Source organism: Coturnix japonica, chromosome 13 (genome assembly GCF_054131305.1).
Source record: "Coturnix japonica strain WE chromosome 13, WE-NBRP24, whole genome shotgun sequence".
Lineage (NCBI taxonomy): Eukaryota > Metazoa > Chordata > Aves > Galliformes > Phasianidae > Coturnix > Coturnix japonica.
This window is the reverse complement of record NC_140675.1, coordinates 16,022,502-16,044,959: the sequence shown is the minus strand read 5'-3', so window position 1 is coordinate 16,044,959 and position 22,458 is coordinate 16,022,502. Positions and strand designations below refer to the sequence as shown.

The 22,458-nt window shown below is 41.2% G+C and overlaps 2 protein-coding genes and 1 non-coding gene across 12 annotated transcripts; 1 reads left to right on the top strand and 2 right to left on the bottom strand.

Moving 5' to 3' along the window:
- The first annotated feature begins 46 nt into the window (after positions 1 to 46).
- On the top strand, positions 47 to 128 carry TRNAL-UAG (transfer RNA leucine (anticodon UAG)). The gene has a single exon. It is a non-coding gene; the product is annotated as a tRNA-Leu (tRNA).
- A 235-nt stretch (positions 129 to 363) lies between these two features.
- Positions 364 to 9,570, bottom strand: LOC107320849 (putative short-chain dehydrogenase/reductase family 42E member 2). Of its 6 annotated transcripts, none has more exons than XM_032447592.2 (12): positions 9,439 to 9,570; positions 7,934 to 8,309; positions 7,302 to 7,397; positions 6,326 to 6,383; positions 6,102 to 6,220; positions 5,536 to 5,611; positions 3,910 to 3,992; positions 3,395 to 3,532; positions 2,540 to 2,605; positions 1,861 to 1,924; positions 1,455 to 1,528; positions 364 to 1,064 (listed from the first exon to the last, which is right to left on the bottom strand). In XM_032447592.2, exons 2-12 carry the CDS (start codon positions 8,261 to 8,263, stop codon positions 816 to 818), a joined length of 1,353 nt encoding a protein of 450 aa, XP_032303483.2. In that variant the 5' UTR covers positions 8,264 to 8,309; positions 9,439 to 9,570; the 3' UTR covers positions 364 to 815. The 6 variants fall into 6 exon arrangements, 3 of the variants coding, with proteins under 3 accessions (XP_032303483.2, XP_015732576.2, XP_085370291.1); XM_015877090.3 differs by lacking the exon at positions 9,439 to 9,570 and adding an exon at positions 9,028 to 9,172; XR_014933871.1 differs by lacking the exon at positions 9,439 to 9,570 and adding an exon at positions 9,028 to 9,172 and having other exon boundaries at positions 1,002 to 1,064; positions 2,553 to 2,605.
- Positions 9,571 to 9,746: 176 nt separating this feature from the next.
- Positions 9,747 to 22,064, bottom strand: LOC107320850 (putative short-chain dehydrogenase/reductase family 42E member 2). 5 transcript variants are annotated; one of them, XR_001558397.3, is made up of 14 exons: positions 21,871 to 22,064; positions 19,929 to 20,161; positions 18,523 to 18,618; positions 18,105 to 18,165; positions 16,710 to 16,828; positions 15,380 to 15,455; positions 14,487 to 14,569; positions 14,196 to 14,333; positions 13,816 to 13,881; positions 13,057 to 13,120; positions 12,650 to 12,723; positions 10,685 to 10,790; positions 10,437 to 10,575; positions 9,747 to 10,284 (listed from the first exon to the last, which is right to left on the bottom strand). XR_001558397.3 is itself a non-coding variant. In XM_015877091.3 (12 exons), exons 2-12 carry the CDS (start codon positions 20,154 to 20,156, stop codon positions 11,928 to 11,930), a joined length of 1,209 nt encoding a protein of 402 aa, XP_015732577.2. In that variant the 5' UTR covers positions 20,157 to 20,161; positions 21,871 to 22,064; the 3' UTR covers positions 11,286 to 11,927. The 5 variants fall into 5 exon arrangements, 4 of the variants coding, with proteins under 4 accessions (XP_015732577.2, XP_085370292.1, XP_015732580.2 ...); XM_015877091.3 differs by lacking the exons at positions 9,747 to 10,284; positions 10,437 to 10,575; positions 10,685 to 10,790 and adding an exon at positions 11,286 to 12,131; XM_085514166.1 differs by lacking the exons at positions 9,747 to 10,284; positions 10,437 to 10,575; positions 10,685 to 10,790 and adding an exon at positions 11,286 to 12,043.
- Between the last annotated feature and the right edge of the window lie 394 nt (positions 22,065 to 22,458).

The window sequence follows — 22,458 nt, the reverse complement described above, 5'->3', positions numbered from 1 at the left end:
GCTCCGCCCGCTGAAAGGGGCCTCGCGGGCCGCACAACCACCAGGCGGTAGCGTGGCCGAGTGGTCTAAGGCGCTGGATTTAGGCTCCAGTCATTTCGATGGCGTGGGTTCGAATCCCACCGCTGCCAACAAGTTTTGTCCCGCCGCGGCGGCGGCTCCTTTTCGCGGCCGGCAGCTCCCGGCTCCCCCAGCTGATGGCACCGCGCCCCGCACCGCCGCCCTGTAACCGCGGGGCGCAGCCGGGGACACACACGCGTCCGCCCGCCCCGCCGGCTGCGGCTCCCGCCCACTCCCGCTGCTCTCCCGGCTGTTCCCCCCCGCGCCCCGGGGCAGGGATGGCGGTCGGGAGGCACCGCACGGAGCTACACGTTCCCTTTTATTTTCCTTCATACGCAGCGACACGAGCAGTTCACAAAGGAAATTCACACCACCTGAGCTCTGTGCAGCCCCCAGGTGTGATTCACAGCCGTGAGCGGTCGGTCCTCGTGCTTCCCCTGCTGTCCCTCAGCTCCCCGCAGCCCCGAGCAGCTGCCCTGACTCCCTGTCCCGCTTTCGTCCATCGGTAACACTGCGGGCTGTGCCCTGTGCTCCCTTTGCAGCTCCTCGGTCAGTTCGGCGGTCAGTTTGGAAAGATGTGTGACTGAAACGTGTCTCGGTGACGGACTTTGGCTGTAATTACTTACAGTGTTGGTGGTGTTTACGTTTATTCTGTGTTTAATCTAAACTAAATGTGTTGCGCTGGAGCCTCTCAGCGTTGCGGAGCTGGGGATGTTCCGTGGAGCAGTTGTGCAGAGGGCACACACAGTCTGTGCGAATCAGTGCTGTGTCTCCTTAAAAAAGTGCAAAACTGAAAGCTCATCGAATCTTAAAGACAGAAAAATGAGGCTGAAGATGGCAAGGAAGAATAGCAGCACTCTGGGGAAGCCGTGCTCGCTCCGGGCCTCTGCTCTGCTTTTGATGTAATGCTCCACAGAATCGGCGAACGTGAATTTCTCGGGGCTGTATCCCAGCTGCCTGCGGGCCTTGTCAATGCGGAAGGTGTGTGTGATGGAGATGTTCTGCACCTGTCAGCAAAGGAGCCAACATACAAAGTGTGAGCGCACAGCAGAGCTGAACAAAGGCTGTGCGTGGTGGCAAAGACCCACCAAGACAAAATGTAAAGTTATATTTAAAAATACACATATGAAGATCCCACTGACTACTGACATACATCACGTTGTCTTTTTGTTCACCCAATAGGAGCGTGCTGAGAGTCCAAAGAAGCAGTAAAGGCTGCACAGCACAATCTGCTCCTGAAAACATCCACAAAGGGTTCTACGCTCTTATCTCTGTCAGGACGCAGTAAAAGCCATCCTTAGGGTGCCTGAAGGGTCTCCAAATGTGAGATTCCAGCTGTACTCACATGGTATGTGTGCGTCCTGTGGGAACAAGGGAGCTTACAAACAAACCCATACCTCATTTCTGGTCAGCAGAGGTGACAGCTCAAACAGGGGTTTCAGTATCAGATGAAGATGCTCCATTACTGTGGCTGCAGAACAAAAGATTTCTACTTGAGACAACAGCCAGTTGCTGTATCATTACAATTGTGGCATATCGCACACCATATTTGATAGTGAAGAATAATCCTGTGCCGAAGAGCTCAGGGCACTACCATGACTGCTGACAAGGAGCTGGGTTTCATCTTTCTTGCCTCAGTCAGCCTGATTTTAGGATGTGTGTCTCAGAAGGCTGTAACTGGGCTGCACAAAGACCCTGAGAACTCATACACATGAAGAAGAAAGAACAGCCCACAACATTGTATTACAGCTGGGAAGAGGGGTTGACAGGCAGGACAGAGAAATGTTGATAAAGTCTTTTTACCTGATGCATAAACTAAGGATGTAGGAATAGGTATCCATGGCTTACTGCAACCCAACCTTTCAAACTGGAAGAGAGAAAAAAAAACATAACAGTAAAAAACCAGAAGCCTGAAACAAGTTTTAAAGTTTCAGTACAGGAGATATTTGTGGATAAAGCAGAACGTTTCATTACTGCTGCTGCTACTTGGTTTGTCATTTTGAGGGGATGCCTGTTACGCGTCACCAGACACTGTGATTTTCATGTGGCAGTCTGTAGAAAAAGCAGGTTTCTGATAATTGACTTAAATATCATGGTGTGCTGATATTTAATGTGCTGACATTCGTATGGTTTGGAGCACATCATTAGCAGCAAAATGAACTTTGGAAAATACTGGATATTTGGGTTATTCTGTAGTTTTGGTAATAATTTGGGTTTATATTTTTTGTCCACCTCGGATAGCCACTATTAACAGGTGAATGCCCCGAAGTGAGGATGATGGCTGTCCAAAGGAGGAGACTGCTTCCCTTTTATCTCAGTGAGAACAGTTTCCAGTTATATTTTAGGTAGGCTTTGTTACAGCACTAATCAAGCAAGAATTAAATGCTCACTGAACCCAAACATGTAATTTGCACGCAAAGCCAGAGTTGTGTATAGCAAAATAAGTTAATATATTTAGAGATAAAGCATATAGGGTACGTACAAGTGGAGCTAACCATTCAAAAAGGTTGAATTTTTCACCATCATGAATGAAATACACCTGACCACTCTGTTAAACAGGTAGAGAAGAGACAGGTTAGTAAAAATAACACTGCATATATGCTGACTTCTTTATCTTAATCCTTATGAATAGCTTAAAGATTATACAGAAATATATAATATACATGGACGTACACAAAAGGCAACAAACTGCACGTATGTCCATCAGTTTTTCTTGAGTGTGATGAAATTCACTGTCAAATGGACAGGCGGTTCATATGACTGACATACCTTGGTATGAATTATTTCTTAAAGATTTACCTATACAGAAAGACTGGACAGACCAAATAGAGATTACCAAAGGCACTGACAGTAGTGCTGTAGGTATCTTTTGCTGTTGACACACATTTAGATGATGGTAGGACGTGTTCTGCCCCAGTCTAGTTAAGACCCACAGAAACCCAACCAGTTCCATCTGCATAACAAAGATGCAAATTATCTCTTAGCGTTTAGTTTTTAGAGCTTTAGAAAAGTAGCTTAATTTGCTTTTCCTTTCCTAATCTAATTTTCAGTTATCAAATATTCTTTTCTCATCTTCCAGAATTGGCAGATATAATATCACAGCAACACAAAGGTGCAGCTATTCTTGGAGAACTGAATATTCCAGTTCAACACACTGCACAACCAACACTGCCACAGCTCACACTGCTCGTGGCACATCTTCCATTAAAAAATGCAGACAACACAAGCTAAAGGAGCACAGTATTACTGCAGTAGTTACTGCAGTAGTTACTGCAGTGCAGGATACAGCGTCAGGAACCAGTCAAGTGAAAGCTGTGGTGTTTTGTTGTTTACTTACAGCTATGTAGTTCTTCTCAGGAGTGAGAGCTTCAGCAGCCAGAATTTGAGCTTGCACAAGATTCTCTACATGCACCCAGTTCATTTGAGCAGAAGGATCCCCAAACTTGAAGCTAAGTATCCCTCTCTGAATATTCTTCTATAGACATAAAACAAACATGAAACCAAAGCAAGAAATGAGTGGAAATAAGATATTTTGCTCTGTCTCCTGTCATCAGTATTTTGGTTTAAGTTGCATGCAAGCAGACATTTGAATTATCATAGAATGGCCTGAATTTTATAATTATAGTAAGCATTACATTATAAAGCTGGACTTACATGTATATAAAAAATAGGCTTTTAAAATGTATTATGCATTCTTTACAGATGCCATACATTATCTGACAAAAAGGTTACAATACAACAGACAATTGAACTGTTAAACTGATGCCAGATAAGATTAGCCAATCTGTAATACAGATAAGTGATGTTTGGCATCACAGAAAACTGTGGTGATTAGAAAATGGAAGCACATACTGCGAGCCTTGGCAGGTGTCTTTGCTCTTCTGGTCCATAAATTCCTGGTGGGCGAAGAACAGATGTGTAGAGTACTCCACCTCCTGGGAGAATTGATAAAAGGGTTCAAACCACGGGATTTTAACATGACTTATGTTATCACTGCATGAGCTGAAGAGTGCTGTAGCATAAAGTACTCTGAAATAAACTTGCTTCACTGTCTTAAAAACAGCCCAGACCAGAAGGTGCTGAACTAGCAGATAAATATTGTTGGTAAATCACAACATGCAAAAGAGCAAGACAGGGTTCAGAAAAATCCTGCCAGCAATACCCCATGGGGACAGGGGGGACTCGGTGGTCCTTAAAGGTTCCTTCCAACCCAAACCATTCTAGGAGTTCTCAAAGCACTGGCATAGCTAAATGCCTAGAAATTACTAGATGCTTCCAAACTTCTGACTAACCAGTCCTTTATCTCTGTGCCAAAGCAGTCACTGAGAGTGCCAGCTGTGGGGGTGAATTTGCTGAAGTGAGCAAGTCATTAGTAAGAAAGTGGAATGAAACCAAACCGATCTCATAGCAAATTATTGCAGGGAAACAGTGCCTCACTGTGTGCAAGACAGAGCTGAAAGGCTCTCAGCAGTAGGCACATCCAGCTCACACTAGAGCTGCTGTGGAACCTCTTGATAATCGCAGTGGGAGAAAGCAAGTAAAAATGCAGTCATTCCCACACGTACCAGCTGGCTGGTCTGTCATCTGCTGTCCTTGATAACTGTTCTTAATATTACTTGAAAACCTGCTAAAAACCAATTCGTGCCGATAGCACAGGATCTAATTGGGATGTTTTAATCAGTGGCTGGCTGAAACCCCACTGAATAGCTTTGATCCTTTGCATGGGCAAATTAGTGTGAGCTTCTAATCTCATTCAGAAACATCCCCAAAATCAGAACACCTTTGATATGGTGAGCTGCTGAGAAAAAAATAAGAAAAAAAAGCATTTTGGACAAAAATAATTCTATTGGTGTGAAATGCCAGTCAATGACTTGATATTTCTTTATAGCTCTCTGCAAGTATCAGGTGCAGAAAGTCTCTTATTCTAAGTTGTCTGCAGCTAAATTTAGCTCTGTATCACTTGTTGGCATGGCGTCGTGTTGCACTTTACATTAATTTACTCTGTGCTGGCAGTTACAGTATCTCACAGGTGAGCTAAGTATTCAAGTGTACAACTGCCTTCCTCAACATGGAAAACTCTGGGAAGCACTAATAAATAATTCCAGGCTGTAGTATCAGGTGCCTTATTCAGATTTTAATATGTAACTATAAGGGAAGGAGGGGGGAACGATTTCATGTTCTACTTGTACTGCATATTGCAATGACACAAACACATTATTGTTTAATATATTGCTGTCTTAATCTTTTCAATGAAGATACTGAACTTGCTGCCATGCCAAGTCCTTTTGTTGGCACTGTGAGAACTACAATAAAAAATGATTTTTAGGAGAAAATCTTTCAGTTTGTGAGAAGGGGAGGTAACTTCATTACATAACTGCTGGACAGTCTTGTCTACGGAGGGACCGATGCAGGATGTTAGTGAGGCAGGGGAAGAAGAGGAATACATCTCACTGTGAATTCATGCCAACAGACGAGTACCTGCTAGTGGAGTTCCATTAGCTGCTAGTACCATTTGTTCTGCAATTGATTTAGTTCTGGAATAATGATCAACGTGCTACAGAGAAAAAGCAAACAGGTTTGTATCTGTTCTTGAAATGGCAGAGCAGAGAGGCATTGCTTCTCTACTCCCTTTACACATAGCGGATGGCAACAAACACCTCAAAATACACAAGTTTTGCATTGACTGGTTTAGGATAAAATAGATGCGTATTGCCAAGGCAGGCAAGCATTTTTGTTTACGCAAACCCAGTTAATTAATTTCAGCCCATTTGAGAAGTAATAAATATATGTATGCTTCAAACGCTGCCAAGAATGTAATTGATCACTGCTTAGTAATCTGGATTTCTTTTTCAGGTAACGGAAAAGTCAGGAGCCAAGTTTTTAAGACAACATGATTGGTCGGAATTCTAGAGTTTGTTCTCTTGTGGCACTGCCCCAGAGAAAACAGTATTCAGTATATTGCACTAATCAAAGTTCCAGGTTTTTTTGGGGAAAGAAGAATGTAAACAAAGAGGAAAAGTGAAAAAATAATACAAACCAATTACCTTTTCTATAGGAAAATATGGCACAGTTTCCTCATCACCATCTTCAATAGGAAGCCCCCCAAACACCACATTTACTGTACTGGTGTATATCAGTCTAGTGATGTTCCTTTGTTTGCAAGCTGCAGCAATACATAAAGTCATTTAGTGGAAGCTTGAACAAAATAGAAGAAAAACCTGTACAAATGGAAGATGTGCTTCTTCAGAGAAACTTGTTAGATACATACCATCAATGATGTATCTTGTCCCATTGATGTTTACTGTTTCAATCTCTTCTCTATGCAACTGGGGAAGTAAAGAAGTGGTACCCTTTTGAGTAATGATACATTTCAAATTCCACAGGTGGACATTGTAAGCGTCCATAGATAAAATCAATGAATGCTTTGATTTAAAAAAATTGTATATGTGTATATATATGTATATATACACCTATATATATATATATATAGGTGTATATATATGTAGGTATATATATGTAGACTTCTGTTTCAGACATCAAGAAGTCAAGTTACTATTTTTAAGCTTTACTTGCATTTTTCTTATATTTTTTTACAGGTTGGCTTATTTGAAGCAAAGAGAATCGTGTTGTTTGTTCCTATTTCCAATGATTATAAAACTGTAAGCAGTGTGTTTAATTATCCATGTTTCAGTGGTACTCACTGACCAGCTGGCTCTACCCAGAATCATTCCAAGTACACACTGTCCACCTGCAAGCATTTTTTAATAAGCTCTTTTATAAGGCTAAGGAAATTACCGAGGTTCATTTTGTTAAATAAAGTAAGAAGGAGTGTGTGTGTCTTTAACTTTAATCATAACAACTGTGGTTCAGAATCCCACATCAAGTACATCCTCGCAGATTTTTACCTACTACTGGCAAACAATTAAGGCTTGAAATAAAGCAGTTATTTTATTGTACTTACATAAAATCACTTACAATTTAGTTCAGATTTCACTGCTCCCAGTGACCTTATGTGTAGGGGTTCCATTTAAAAGGTTTAGGGAAAGGGGTTTTAGAGTGAACTCTGTCCTTTTGTTCTTGCAATGTTTCAGAACTTTTCAGTACCATTTCTGACCCAGCAGCCCTCAAGGCTGCAGTTTTTGCCTCTGATGATGGGGAAATCTAACATGCAATGTTACAAAATCAGGCCTCCCATCCTCAGCGTGGGCAGTCACACAGAAACATACAAAACAATTTGGACTCACTTGCTCTCTTCCTGACATTCCATATGAAGCTACATGAAACACACAGTCAGCTCCCTCGCAGGCTGCAAATATGGCATTATAATCCCTGACATCTGCCTGCAAGACATATAGAAAGACATTTGGACCTGAAATCAAAACAATAGGTTAGTATTTGTTATATAGTGGGTTAGCACAGAGGGAACATATACATGTAGTTGCACATACTGTACATCCTGGGACAGAACATTAGATCAATTTCAATGCTTGCTGATAATCACATATTTCTTCTGTAGAACTCAAAGAACTTCAAAAATGTTCATGAACCTCTTAATGCCTCTATGAATTATGAAGTGCCCTCCTCGTTACACGGGTGGATACACTAAGGCCCAGGTGTGGGAGTGATGGGCCTGAGGATACCTTCAGGGACAGGAGATGAAGCTGCACTCTATGCTGCACATTACAGTGTTCATCGCTCTTCTTATCTCATGTGAATATTAAATTCTACCTGACAAAAAATTGTGTGGGATTTTCACACAGTTAAAAATATCCTCAAATTTTCCAATTATTTGTAGTTGGGTATTTGGAGTCTGTGAATGTTATGAAAAAGGCAAATAAACTAACTTTGACTGTTGTGAGCATGTATTTTGTCATACCTGGATGCACACTACTCCATTAGGAATTTCCCAGATAGGCTTGTTTATGTCATACAGAACAACTGAAGCTCCTGAGCTGGCAAGAGCACATCCGAGCTTGTACCCGAAGTAGCCTCCGCCTCCCGTCACCACTGCTCTCATCATGGCTCCAGCATTCCCCCTCGCTCCAGAACTCGGGAGTTGGTGCCAGGGATTTGCTGCCTCACTCACTGGGAGTTTTCTGTCGGTGAAATAATGTCCCCTGTGACCAGACGCACACACCAGTTTCTTCTCCATGTTGAAAATTGCTCCATAGTGTTCCCCGATGCAGACAATTCCGGCAAGCTTCATGGTAACCGGCTCTACTTGCAGCTGCAAGGTTTTACTTCAGCGCAACCTAAAGATAAAGCAAAACACTTGGTTCCAAATGTCCAAAGATTGCTCTTTAGAAGATCAAGCTACATTTGCTTGTCTCATGTTGTAAAAGATCGGTGATGGCCTTTAGGGGTCATACATGATACAGGGCCGTACCTAAATCCTGAACTGTCAGGAAAACACTCAATAAATTGCATTTAAGTCTCTATACTTTAAAACCAAGCAATCAAGGCCCACTGGAACAGTGGAACAAAACTGCCCCCGGTGCAAATGGATTTAGTGCTTTGTTTACCTGTCTCTGGTTCCCTGCAAAGCACACTGATGTTTTCAGCGCCATTCTAAGTATCAGCTGAATGTGCTTTTATTATTGGCAGCAGTTAAGCCGAGCACTTCAGACATTAGGAAATGCTTGGTACTTATGTGATGTCCCTACAAGGTGGATCAGAGCACAGTCTGTCTGACCCCACACTTCTCAACGGAACTAAAGCACAACAAACGCAAGGTGACAGAAAAGGAAAATCCGTGACAGCGGGTGCGTTAAGCAAAAAGTAGGAGGGAAACGGTTTTTAAACAAGAAGAGCCTTTTCCACTCATAAAGCAACAGCCAAGGGCTGCCGCTGCCCGGACACACCGTGTCAGAGGCCGCAGTTACTGACGGCAGCGTTACCGCATCCCCTCCCCGCGCCTCCATAAAAGATTAAAGGCCACCCGAGCTGCCGCCGCTATTCTCTGCATCTCACTTGCAAATTCGCACGCCGGCAGCGGAGCGCGGCATCGCCGCCACCACGGAAACTTCTGCTCCCCCGGGCGACCTCCGGGGCCGGGAGCCGGAGCCCGGCCATGGCCCGGCGGCCGGGGCCACCTGTGGGGCGCCCGCTGGAGCCGCTGCGCAGCGGAACGTCCCGTCGAGGCACGGGACGGCCCCGCGCGTAACGCCCGACTCCCAGCGGGCGCAGTCGCTGCGGCGGCCCCGGTGGTCCCGCAGCGCCCCGGGGTCACGTTCGTCTCGCAGCGGCTTAGGGACCTCGCGGCCCTCCCGTGGGATGGCGCTCGTCCCGTGGTACCCCTGGGGTCCCGCGGCCTCTAGCAGTGTTCCCTGAACCCCGCAGCATCCCCGGGACCCCGCGGCAGCAGCTGCCGGTGTCTCTCACCTGCGCACATCTCCAGCCCGCTGGGGGAAGGCGATGCCGGTGGCCGGGCTCCGTCCGCCCCGAGCTACCTGCTGGACGGGCTGCTCAGGAACAACACGGCATCCCTCGGTCACTGTCCGGAGAGTCATTGCTGGGACATGGCTCGGAGGGACGCACGGCATCGGAAGCACCTGCGGAACAGCGGCAAACCCCAAAGGGAACAATCGCCCAGCAGCGGGCTGCGGGGTCCCTGCCCAACCCAGCCCAGCAGTGCGCACTGGCCCCGTGGGCAGAGTGTCGGGGGGCCGGGAGCTGCAGGACGGTGCAGCTATCCACCCCAGGCAAAAAAAAATTGAACTTGGAGCACTCCTACCTTTTCCATCGCAGCTGTGCCATGGCTGAATGTTCGTATTAAAATTTAATCCTTTAAAGACACACTTGCAGTTATGGTAGGACACCAGTAACTCGAACAACAGCCAGCACAAACAGACTCAGTAAAGACCGACAGAAGTGTGACAGCTGTTCCATAGTGATACAGAAAGTTGTCTTAAGATTCAAACACTGGATTTGTAATAACAGGAAATAAATAAAATGAAACCACTTAGCAATAATCAGCAGTACTGCAGAACGGACATAAAAAGCATCTTACCTGGAGTAACAGCTCAGAGGTCTGGCGTTCCAGGAGCAGGACAGCGGGGCTCCCCATGCACTGCAGCCACAGCCAGCGAGATCCGTGGTTACTCCTTGCTGAGGAACACCCAAAACCAGGAGCCCATGGATGCTCCTCTCACTGGGCTTCAGGCAGCTGGCTGAGCTCTGTTCTGCCAAGTGCCGGTGTCACCTGGGATGCAGCCCAGAGCCATCAGTCTAATAAAAGTGATATATGCAAGATTCATAAAGAACTAGTTTAAAGGCAAATTAAATATGTTTGCATGTAGTTAAAATGCTCTCGCTGTGAAGTAACTTTATACATGTGGGTTTTATTCTGCATTTCAAAGGAAGCAAAGTTTATGCAGTACCTGCTACAGTGCTTGCCTGTCAGCCAAGCTGCATCGCTTCGTATGTAACTGGGCTTATCCACTTTATCATGTTTGATTAAAGGTCTCATATATACTGAGTTCCTTTCCATATCTTGGAGGGCTGAACTCTGCCACAGTTCTGTTTGTACAGACAATGTCAGTCACTCAGAGGTCAGACTTTCTGCCTTCACTGCACAGAGAACGATTTATTTGTTTAAAAAAAAAAGCAAAACATTTGCTTTGCTTACATGCACTGCAGAGGTAACTTGTGGTTGCTCGTGTTCTGCTGTCACTGGATATTACTCAAGATAAGAACAGTTTATGGTATGGATGCTGTAAGCACTCCTGCGTACCCTGCAGATTTAAAGATACAACGAGAGATTTTCCATGAACTTATTGATCTTAAAGCTCCTACAAAATGCTAATGCAAAGGCAAGATAAATACAGAGTGCAGATAATCAGCAGCAGAGCTTTTCCATCACTCTCCTCTGTGACTCACCCTGCAAGGGCAGCTCTCCTAATTCAGAGTAACCTCATGAAAATTCATTTGGGATACACACTGTATGTACACACGTAGAACACCTGGGCCTTATATAGCACAATTCATCCAGGAAACAACTCAGTAAATCTTGAGAAAAGGCAGAGGTTGGACCCAGGCTCAGGGCTGAGTTCTTGGTCTGCCTGCTGACACCATAATGGCAGTTCACTGAGTGAGCAGCATCCCAGCACAAGGACAACATTACAGACAGCGTGACCTGGCTGCACGTACAAGGAGAGACAGCAGTAACTCCTTGCTAAATTCCAGTTACATGCCACCCCTCCCTTTCTACAGACTCCTTAAAACCAGTATTTGGTTCAGTTGAGATTTATTATTGCATCTAAAAATTATTTTATATATACATTTTATTACACCTTTTACACAGCTTTTGAGCAACAGAACTATTTCACATGAATATGGCTTTTGTCCTCTCAGCTCCGGTCATTCATAAATATTTACTTATTTTTGTAATATCTCCCAGGTCTTCATAATTCCCAGAACTGACACGCAGTAGCTGCAGCAGTGGCTTCATCAGAGGAATTGTTGAGACAACCTTCTCTTCACTGGAGCCACAGGTCTTGTTGCAGCGCTGCGGTTCTGTGATGGCTCCTCCTCTTCCAAACCCTCGCCCTTCTGGATGATCATTAAATCATTCTCAGGATGAAGTTATCCAGCAGTGGGAATGCACTGATACTCCTCCTGCACTCATCAGTGGTCATTTCCTTCGATGTTATGGTTCTGCATTGCCCTTTGGGAACATTTCCTGATGTGCTTTGTGTTTTCACTTTGCTTATGTTTTATTTGAGGTAAGATCAGGGAGAAGTCATCCCAATGATCAGAATAATGAATAAGAACAATGAACTTCACAGTGACTGAGGGACGTAGAATGAGCAGATCGTTCATCCCCAGAAACAAAGCTAGTTTTTCAGAAAGAGGTGGGCAGCTCTTTGATGTTAGAAGAAGGAAAGAACGATCAAACTTAACAAAAGACCAAAAACAAAGAGCGCTTTAAGGAATGTGAGACCTTCCTGGCAAACAGGTCTTGTTTGAAGATAATGATCCACAGAATCTGCAAATGAGAATTTCTTTGGTTTGTAACCAAGCTGATTTCGTGCCTTGTCTATTCGGAAAGTGTGAGTTACAGTAACGTTCCAGACCTAAACCCAAAAGGACAGTTATGGAAGTGACTTCAGCAACTGATTTCACAGAACACTGACAGATGTATGTGAACAGTGATGTTACAGTGGAATTAAAAACATAAATAAAGATAGATGCTCAAAACCATACAAATTTCAGATTCTGATTCTGTCCAGAGCTAAGAGAATAAGTTCATATAGCTGACAAAGAATCAAAGCTGTGCAACAACATCCTTGGTGGACTGAGTGGAAATGGAGCTTATGACACTCATTTCTCACTTGTGATTGTTAAGCTCTCCAAGTAAGAACTAAGGAAATCCCACACAACAAATCAGCCTGCTTTCCCCAAGCTGACTTGTGTATCGACAAATGTATAATGGAATTGTATGTATTGCGGTGGTGTGGCTTTCCAGTTCTGCAGAAATGTACATCTACAGCACCCAGAGCTCCAACACTATCAGTATCCAGAGGGCATGTCACACATTTCATGAGAATTCTGATCAGAAACATACAAATAATTTCTCATTTCACAGACTTACCTCATTCCTTGTCAAGAAAGGTGTGAAGCTAAAAAATGGCTTTAATGCCAGATGCAGATATTCCATCACAGCGGCTGTGAGACAGAAAGTTACTTAATAGGACAGCTAGATAACAATAAACTGACATTGCACATACAACAATTCGTACTGACAATGGAGGATTCCAGTAAGATACTGGAAGGCAGTGTTTAATTTATTATGTGATTAATTCAGTTAATTAACAGCCATTAAACCATTTCTGGGTATTATCAATATCAAATGGCATGAGTGATTATATTAATTAAAATTAGATAATTCCTATGGCTCAGTCCCTGAATTTTACAAAAACACTATGTAGCTTAACAGACATTAACAAAACAAATTTAAATAACAGCACAATAATCAAACATGTAGTTTATTATATTTACCTGCTATATGAACCAGGAGAACAGGAATATGTATCCAGGGTTTACTGTATCCTAATTTTTCAAACTAGAAGGAACATAAAAGGAAAGAATAACAGAGAGTTTGTATTGAATTGAGGATGGCAATGAAGCACGAAAATGGAAAAATGAATATTGAAAAAATGTATCTAAACTTTTTCCAGTTGATCTTCCTATCAGTACATGAAAACATAGTACTACTCCTTCTTTGGTGTCCATCTTATACTCTACAAATTAAACTGAATGGCAAGCGACCAAGCCAGAAGCAGTACAAGAGGCCCATAGTTCAGCTGAAGTCATTTTCCTGACAGTCTTTTCTGTGTAGGCACCGAGAGATCAAAACTTTAGCATATTCCTAACATCCCAGCCTTCTGGTTATAATGTTGCCTCTTTTTTAATCTTATGATAGGACTCTAAATAACTTTCCTTTTTGTGCTGCATCTGACAACAGAGAATTAGCTAATAGCTGTAAGAGGCCTCCTGGGTACTAATAGTTTTCATGCACTCAGCTAAACTCTCATAAAACAGTAAGAGACAAACTCTACAGCAATGCATATTCAAAACCTCCTCTAAAGCCGGTGCAACTTTGAGATACGATAGGAGAAAAGGACAGACTTAAGTTTTCTCTTTGATAATTTAGTAATCAAAGTGCATTAAACTTTACTGATAAGTACAGTCTTTTAGTTAACCACATGATTAGGGCCCACACATCCCACTAGAGCTACGTGTGCATGTAATACATACTAATGGGACTATCCATTCAGAAAACACGACGTCTTCACCATCATGTATGTAATATGCCTGTCCACTCTGTTAAAGAAGCAGAGAAAAACAGTTACAAAAACACTATTTACTTTCCCTCACATACCCACCTATCTTTGTTGACTTGGTGAACAGTGTACCAGCAAACATACAATGAATTGACACACATCAGCTCAACAAATTACCTTCATTGGACTTCACTGTACTTGCATTGGCACTGCCTGTGTGCTTGTGGATCCACACAAGAGTTTTGAGAATTCAGCACACAGTCTTTTAGAGATCCTTTGATCTCAAAGCATCAAAAGTGAAACTTACTTGGGAGCTAAGGCTACTGGGATAGGATGCTTATATTGTTTACTTACAGCTACATAACCCTTCTCAGAGGTGAGAGCCTCAGCAGCGAGTAAGTGAGCTTGTACCAGGTTTCCGATGTGAACCCAGTTCATCAGAACTTTGTGATTCCCGAACTTGAAGTTAAATAGTCTCCGCTGGATATTTAGCTATAGGGAAAAAAAAATAAAGGAAGAAATAACTACATGAAGAGTGTTTATTGCACACTGTAATTATTTCATTTTGTCTCAGCCTGAATGCTTAGAATTTGCTGTATGTGTGCACAATTACAGCACGAGGATTGCTGCCCACGCGACACATACAGCTACCCGCGGCAGGTGGCGCTGCTCTCCGGGCCCATAAATGCCTGGCGGACGGAGCACACAAGTACAGAGCTGGGCACCTCCTTGGAAAGAACAAAATACGATTATCGGATAGTTTGGACATCAGCATATGACAGGCAAACCACATATATTTGAATTATACATTCTGAAACTAAAGGATCAGTCTGACCATTCTACGTGATTCTGCTTCCCAGTTGTTTTCAGTTCTGTATAAAACTGAATTCAATAGCAATGGAAGCTCCTACCTTAGCAGCCTGGTACATCACACCCCTCTCACCACAGAACTTCCCTATGGCTATATCTCCTGCTCGAATGAATTTTCCTTTTTTTGTTGTTACAGATAAAAGTTTATAAAATGCCATAATTGCAGACACACGTAATGCAGGAAGAAAAACATCCCATTCACTATACTCAGACACTTTGCTTGCTTGAGGCTCAATGGCATCGCAAAAGAATGGAAGAGATCTCTTAAACAGAGGCTTTCAAATTAGGATACTCTAATTCCAATCTGTTTAAGAAGCAGCAATTATTTTTGCAAGACGACAGCAAGCTCTTGGGGATTATGAGTGATTTATCAGACAGTGCTGAGATGCTCAAAGTGACAGAAAGAACGGGCAATAAAAGCACAAATCCTCTTACGTTGGCAATGATTTAATGTAATTTGAAGAAGCAAGGCAACATAGGCTGGATTTTCCTATCTGTTGTTTGTATACAATTTCCTGTCTGTCTTGGTAGAACATACAGAAGTTAGTCATCCTCTGAAGGCAGGTTTATTTCAGTTCATTTTACGTTAATATTTATTGATAAGCCAGTAAATAGATAAAGGAACAGCACCACTAATGGTAGGAAAAACCCAGATGTTTTAGATATACCTTTTAGCAAAGTCCCATTAGCAGCAAGAACCATTTGGTCTGCAATTGCCTTCGTTCTAGAGTAATGATTAAAATGCTATAAAGAAAGGCAGAATATGATCAACATTTTAATCACATTATTGTATATGTGAAGGCAGACAACGTTTATATCTGATAACATCTAAATCTAGCCAGTCTGTAGGTTTTTGCTTTTAATGTAATTAAATAATTAAGTTAAATATAAAATAAAAAAAATAGACCTTCCAAAAATGTTTCCATTTCCTATTGAAACTACTTATATATTTCTAAATAAATATATTTTATATAACTATATAACCATAAACACTTATCTCCCAATTTTCTCTTTTGCTATTGATTTAGTAAAATATACCCAAGTGTATTAATTGGGATTCTGGATGCAGCCCATGCTGGTTTGGTGGTGACTTCTCCACACAAGGTGTCTCAAACATCTCTTGGATTTTGTATTGCTATAATTTATACTGAAAATTATAGCTAAGAGTTACACAACAGTTGCACACCTTCCTTCCTGCACCATCTACCTCTTCTGCTTGCTATTTCATGGTCATCATCAAAGAAAACATACGGTTAAGGCTCAGAAATATGCAACTAATTGCAAATGCCTTAAATGCTTTATTAGAAGTCTGAGGTGCTGTGCAGGCTTTGCACTGACATTTCCAACTGACTATTTCAGGAGGCTTCAACAGAGTAGTAGTCAGCGCTGTTTAGTATTCCTGGGACACAGGATGCACAGTCTAAAATTACAGCCTTTAGCTGCAGGCTGGGTGCTGGGAGCAGGAAAGAACAAATGACAAGCATAAGAGTAGCCAGAATGCAATGAGCTCCAGATGTCAGCTGGAAAACATTCCTCAGAGGTTGTAGCAAAGAAGGCCACTATTTCAGAGCAACCATGAGGTGATGTAAGAAAGCATCAAGAAAGCAAGGTTTGGAAATATCAAAGAGGCAACAACGAGTGTGCATCAAGATGTGGAATTTGATATTTAACAATTTTCTTCAGTGCAAAGGCTTATGGGGGCCATGATATTCACTATTTAGAGAGCAGCTGGTACCCCAAAAGCACTTCCTATAAAAATCTTCCTGGTAAATGTCAAATTCCATCTTCTTTAATAATCTTGGGTATTTAACACCCTCAATCTGGCTATTTATAGTATATAAAAGTAACAATGATTTAAGTATCTCTTCATAGGCATGGGTCAATTTTTATTAATGAAAAACAATTCCATGGAACTTAATCTAATTCAATGCTTCCAGATCAACCTTCACATAATCTACAGAGTACAACAAGTTTCATGTCGTCATGTGAACAAAGTACCTTTTCCAGTGGAAAATACGGCACAGTTTCTTCATCTCCTTCTTCAATAGGATTCCCTCCAAATACCACGTTCACTGTACTGGTATATATCAGCCTAGGGATATTTCTTTGTTTGCAGACTATAATGTTATAAAAAATACATTGTTTATAACAAAAATAAAGGGTGAGAAACAACAAACGAGCTGGAAAACACACACTTCCTTTTGATTTAAGCAATACTTCTAAAGTTTAAGTGAACTAATATTAACAAAATGATAATTTTTGGAATCTACACAGCAGTCAGTCCACTTGGCCCTCTGGCTCATTTTAAAAATAATAAAAGTTATTATTTGATGTAAATGTTTGGAAGAAAATACAATAATAAAATGTGTTATTAAAATGTAGACTAACAGGGAGCCACAAGGTTCATACTCCTCCCAGATTCTTGCCTTGTTTGGAGCCTACAGGAATACGACAGGACACAGTTCTGTGGGTTCAGATGTTGGGTTAAGAAGGGAAGATGTTGCAACCTTTTCCCTCCAGCTCATTTAGACTTTACTTGTCTGCCACTTCACTGTAATTATTCTGTTGTTTTGGGTGTTTGTTTTTTTTTTTTCCAGTAATAACCCACAGTAATCCCCAGGCAGAATGGAAATGGGTCTATATTAAAATGATTTTTGACATTTTGCTTTTTGATGGTTGTAGTTGTTGTTTGGGTTTTGATGGAAAGGCAAAAGAGAAGGCAGCTTTGGAATTTATGATATACTTCAAAATGTTCTTTCCTGGAGTTGAGTATACAGGAAGAAATCTGACATTTGTTAGCAGATATCAGTTAAAAATCAGTATATAATAGAAAAGGGTCAGATTAGATAGGGTCAACAAGGATAGATATAGTAAAGTGATAACATAATAGCTAAGTACACTTAGGACATTTATGGTGCCTAAATGTCCAACAAAGTCTAATCTCTCTCATGATGTTTCTATGGTTAAAAAAAAAAAAAAAAAAAAAAAGATAATTCTTCATCACATAATGAAGGAAAAAGATAAACCATTACATGGTGGAGAGTTAAACCATTACATTGTGGAGAGTTTAAGTTCGTCTGCCATTGAGTGAAGTCCAGGTTGAAAACTTTCCCCAGTCCAGTCCAGTGGCAAATCTCCCACCTGTTGTAATGGAATCTGTTTCATTCCATCTAAAAAGTTAATCTTCTGCATTAGAAGGCTGTAATATTTTAAATCTGTTGTAGATTACCTTACATTAGGGCCCTGTTCTGCACACCTTTTTATCATACTCTGAGATTAAGAGGGGGAGAGCCTCTTTTAAATGCCATATCAACACAGAAAATATCCAATTAGAAGCTTTTTAAATTCACTTGGTGTGGGTCAGATGCAAAGACAGTAAGTCTGTGTACATACCATCAATTACGACTTCAGTGCCACCAACATTTATGGATTCAATCTGCTCTCTCTTTTGAAGCTATAAAAAATTTTTGCATAAAAGTCACATTAACAAGAAAATCACTGCAACTGATAGATCTAGAAAACCTATGGCCTTTATTCTTTGTACACCTACAATGGCCTTCTGACATACAGAGATTTCCAGCAGTTCTCATTTTTAATTGCCTTGCTTTTCTTTGAAAGCACATTACTTTCATGCTTTGACATTTACTACCTTAAGGAATGCCTCCGTTGTTCCCTGCATGGATCACCAGACCTTCATAATCGACTTCACTCATCTAAATACCACTTAACCATATTCTCTGCCTTCTGTATGCAGACAGATCTCTTCTTTCACAAGAATAATAAGAGAAAATGTTAGGAAAATTGTACTTGCTTGTTCTAATCCTGACATTCCACAAGCAGCCACATGAAAAACACAGTCAGCCCCTTCACATGCTTTGAGCACTGCTTCATAATCCCTCACATCACCCTGTAAAATAAGACAAAAAAATGGATTTTGACTGATAGAGCTCATTGCATTCTTCATACCATCAATATTCAATATGGCTACCAACAAAAATTTAAAGTCATTCCAATCTATTTTCACAGTCATCAACTAACATTAAGTAAAGTATCGCAAACACGGAGAAAAAAATTCATGACTAAGACTTTTCTTAATATTGTATTGCAAAACAATCATGACTCTCAGTAGCCTTAATTACAACACATATTTTCACACTTAGTCCTGCAAGGTGGCAAAACTTGTTTGACTTGAATGGGAGCAGCATATGCTTGAGGGCAGGAGAATCAAGCCCAAATGATGCTAAAACACAGCAAGGAGAGTTCAGTTGTTTGCCTGGCCCATTATTCTGTCCACTACACAACCACGCAGAGCAGCATCATGTCTCTGCCATCCTCACCCCTTTCCCACATGCTGACATGGCTAGAAGAATTGCATCACTACCTTGATAGCCCCTGAGACAGAACTGAGACAGGAATGTTGTGATTACTCTCAGCTTTGTCATCGACATTCTAATTCTAGTGATGGTGTTTAAAAGACATGATGCTAAACTCTCAGTCCAGATCAGCTAGATGATATCCTGTCTAGCTAGGACTTGCGTAAGATCACAGGAGCCGTGCACGAAGTGCTAGTGCATGCCTGCACACTCAGATTCCCAAATCTGAGTGGGTGATGCAACTGTGAAGAGTAAGCATCCCCTCACAACAGGAAGTATTGGGGTTTGCTGTTCTCCACAGGTAGCTGTGGACCTTTTAATGACTCTTCTTTCTTGAACTGGAAAAAACAGTGAACAGACAATGTCTATGCCTTTCCATGCCTCTCATGTTCTGAAGATCTTCCACTCAGAAGTCATCTCATTCCCTGTCTGGAAAGCCTGGTTTCCTTAATTATTCTTTGTATTGAAGTTATGCTACATATGTGACCATTATTTCCCTGTCCTGCTCTCACATTTCTACTCCAAATAACTAGCTTGAGAAATAAACTTACCACTTCCTTGCTCCCTCCTTCATCTAGGTTAAGTATGAATGGCACATATTAAAACACAGCTCTTCAGTACTTCACTGGTGACACTGAGAGAACTGACCACTTGGACTCCTGCTGCTTGCTGTCTCTTAATCAGTTACTTATGCATGCAAAGACCTTTACCGTGACTTTTTACTGTCTTTAAAACCATTTACAGATAAACTTTTATAAAAAATTCCTAATAGGAAAACTTGCTAATGTGCACAGAAGTAGTATGACTTCATTTCACTGCCATTAAATATGCAGTTTCAACATACCTTGAAAAAGTCTGCACCATTTGGAATTTCCCATTTAGGTTTTCGTACATCAAACAGAACAACAGCAACTCCTGCCTTGACAAGAGCACATCCCAGATTGTATCCCAGGTAGCCTCCACCTCCTGTCACCACCGTCCTTCTGCTTTTAACCAGTGGTCCAGTGTACTCAGTCAGTTTGCTCTCACATAGGAGGTCCCCGTGAAGCTCCTCTGTAGATCCTTCTTGCATCACGGCTGCAAGATAAAAAGACTCTTGAAAATTCTTGCATGGTACTCTGGAGTTTAGAGAATTTCAGTAGATTTCCTGTGACAACGATCCTTTTGTAACTATATTACTTTTATCTATTTTATTATCTTAACGTGCTTAAGTTATGTATATGCATAATTTAGGTGACAGTATTTCTATGTAAAATTTGTAATGAATCTGGATACTTTTATCCAATAAAGTCTTTTCCTCTTATCTATTAGAAACTATAGGATTTTAGAGATACCAACTTCTTACCAACTTCTGTTGAGATTTCTTTTCATGAGGTCATTCATATACAGCTCTTTTATGCACTTTGGAAGACTGATTCGTGTATCATAGAGTCTCAGGTTGGATATTAGGAATAATTTCTTCTCAGTTAGGCATTGCAACAGGTTGCCCAGGGAATCAGTGGAGTCATCGTCCCCAGAGGTGTTAAGGAAAGGGTAGATGTAGTACTCAGGGACATGGTTTAGAGGACAATACTGGTGGTGGTGAATGGTTGGACCAGACGATCTTAGAAGTCTTTCCCAACCATAATGATTCTATGATTTTATGGTCATTCCGTGATGCACAGTCCCACAGGAGTTATCAGCCTGTACACTTTCTTCTGGATGAAAAGCGAGTTTATTCTACAAGAATCGCTTCTCTTTGGATATGTGCTCATATTCAGCAATAAAAATTAACAGTATTCCAAATCATGGTATACGCACAAGAAATTAATTTTAACAAGTTAATTAACAAGTTAATTTTCCTGCATCAGAATAGCCCTATTGTCTTGATTCCTTGCATGGCCTTTACATAATTGGATCTAAGTTTTCATGTCCCCGGATAAAAATCCAGAGCATATACATCAAAAAACATTCAAATTAAGTACCAGTTAAGTGGGAGGCAAGCTGTGTGCCTGCCACTTTAGATTAAAAATATGGACCCCGTTCATGCAAATCACTATGGTTCTCCCCTAGTCAGGAATGGGTCCAGAAAGCAACATCCCCACACACTCCTCAAGAGTATGTATAGAAACATTACAGCAGTTGGGCATAGGTTTTACTTTGAGCCATTTGCATCGGAGTTCAGCACAGATTATACAGAACTGGCCATGTCTGGTAACAGACAGCTGCATCACTTCCAGAGTGACAAAGAAATACTAGAAAAACCACGGGAAGTGCATCCCACAGTCTTCAACCCTGCAGTTACAGCCTATTTTGTCATCACTTCTTTACATTTTTTAACTTTTATTTTTCATATTTTCCTTTTTTTTTTTTTTTTTTTTTTTCCTGCTCTGTTTTTCTGAAATAATTAAAAAATAACACAGGGAAATAATTTGTAGCATTCTCCACACTGCTATACTGTTTCATCACCAATACCAGCTCAATAAATTCACTGAAAAAAATATGAAACTTGAGCTCCTTATGTCGAGAAATATTCTGATACTTAAAAAATGAAAAATAACCCACAATTTAAATAAGAACTATTAAAATAAGACAGATACACTTCTTATGTAAGGAAAATAAAATTTACATCTCTAAATCATGCTTTGCAGTAGCTTTAAGCCATATACAATTACTTCACTTTGCAGTCCATTAAAAGATGTACTTTTCAATACACTGTAAAGACAGTGAGTGAAGCTTGTCACATATGCCACTAAAAGACTCAAACATTTTGGGTTTTTAAAAATAGCTATAGAAATAGTAAGTACCCTTGGTAGAATCCTGGATGTCAGCGTTCTCCCCGTGCTTCCTGTCCAAGTAAGACGACCAGACTTGTCTTGCTGAACAATTAGTATCACAAGGTGCTCAGGCAAACAGAGATGTTCAGGTGTGCTCAGGTCCTTTTGTTGTTCCTGCTCCTTTGTAGTTGGGGGTTGGGCTGGGAGCCCAAAAAGGGCAGGGCTTAATTTGTACATAATTTACATTCCTTTTCAGGAAAAAAAAGTTCTCCACATCAGATCCTTCTAAATATCTTACTGTTATATTCTAAAAGGATTGCTAAGACACTAGACAACACAAATATACTATTGTTACATCATTCTGTAGATAAATGGCACTAGGATTACTAAAAAGTCTCACCTGGGGTTTACAAAGAGTACAGAGAAAAAGGTTCTTATGAAAAAATTGTAAAGAAAATCTTAACGCTAATGCTTGAAAACAAATTTATCCCTCACAGTTGTGTGGCAACCAGTCACTAGTGGTATTCCCTAGGGGTCAGTATTGGGGTGGTCCTGTTTAACTTCTTTATTGATGATCTGGATGAGGGGACTGAGTACACCCTTGGTATGTTTGCAAAT

Bases quoted from the DNA above. Each gene is read 5' to 3' on its own strand.
- LOC107320849 (XM_032447592.2), bottom strand. From the start codon at position 8,263: ATGAAGCTTGCCGGAATTGTCTGCATCGGGGAACACTATGGAGCAATT. The intron at 6,221-6,325 runs GTATGTATCTAA...GTATTGCTGCAG, and splicing joins GACAAGATACATCATTGATG to CTTGCAAACAAAGGAACATC. The intron at 2,606-3,394 runs GTAAGTAAACAA...CCTGTTTAACAG, and splicing joins CTGAGAAGAACTACATAGCT to AGTGGTCAGGTGTATTTCAT.
- LOC107320850 (XM_015877091.3), bottom strand. From the start codon at position 20,156: ATGCAAGAAGGATCTACAGAGGAGCTTCACGGGGACCTCCTATGTGAG. The intron at 13,121-13,815 runs GTATGTATTACA...TGTTCCTTCTAG, and splicing joins CTGAATGGATAGTCCCATTA to TTTGAAAAATTAGGATACAG. The intron at 12,724-13,056 runs GTAAATATAATA...TCTGTCTCACAG, and splicing joins TCTCCTGGTTCATATAGCAG to CCGCTGTGATGGAATATCTG.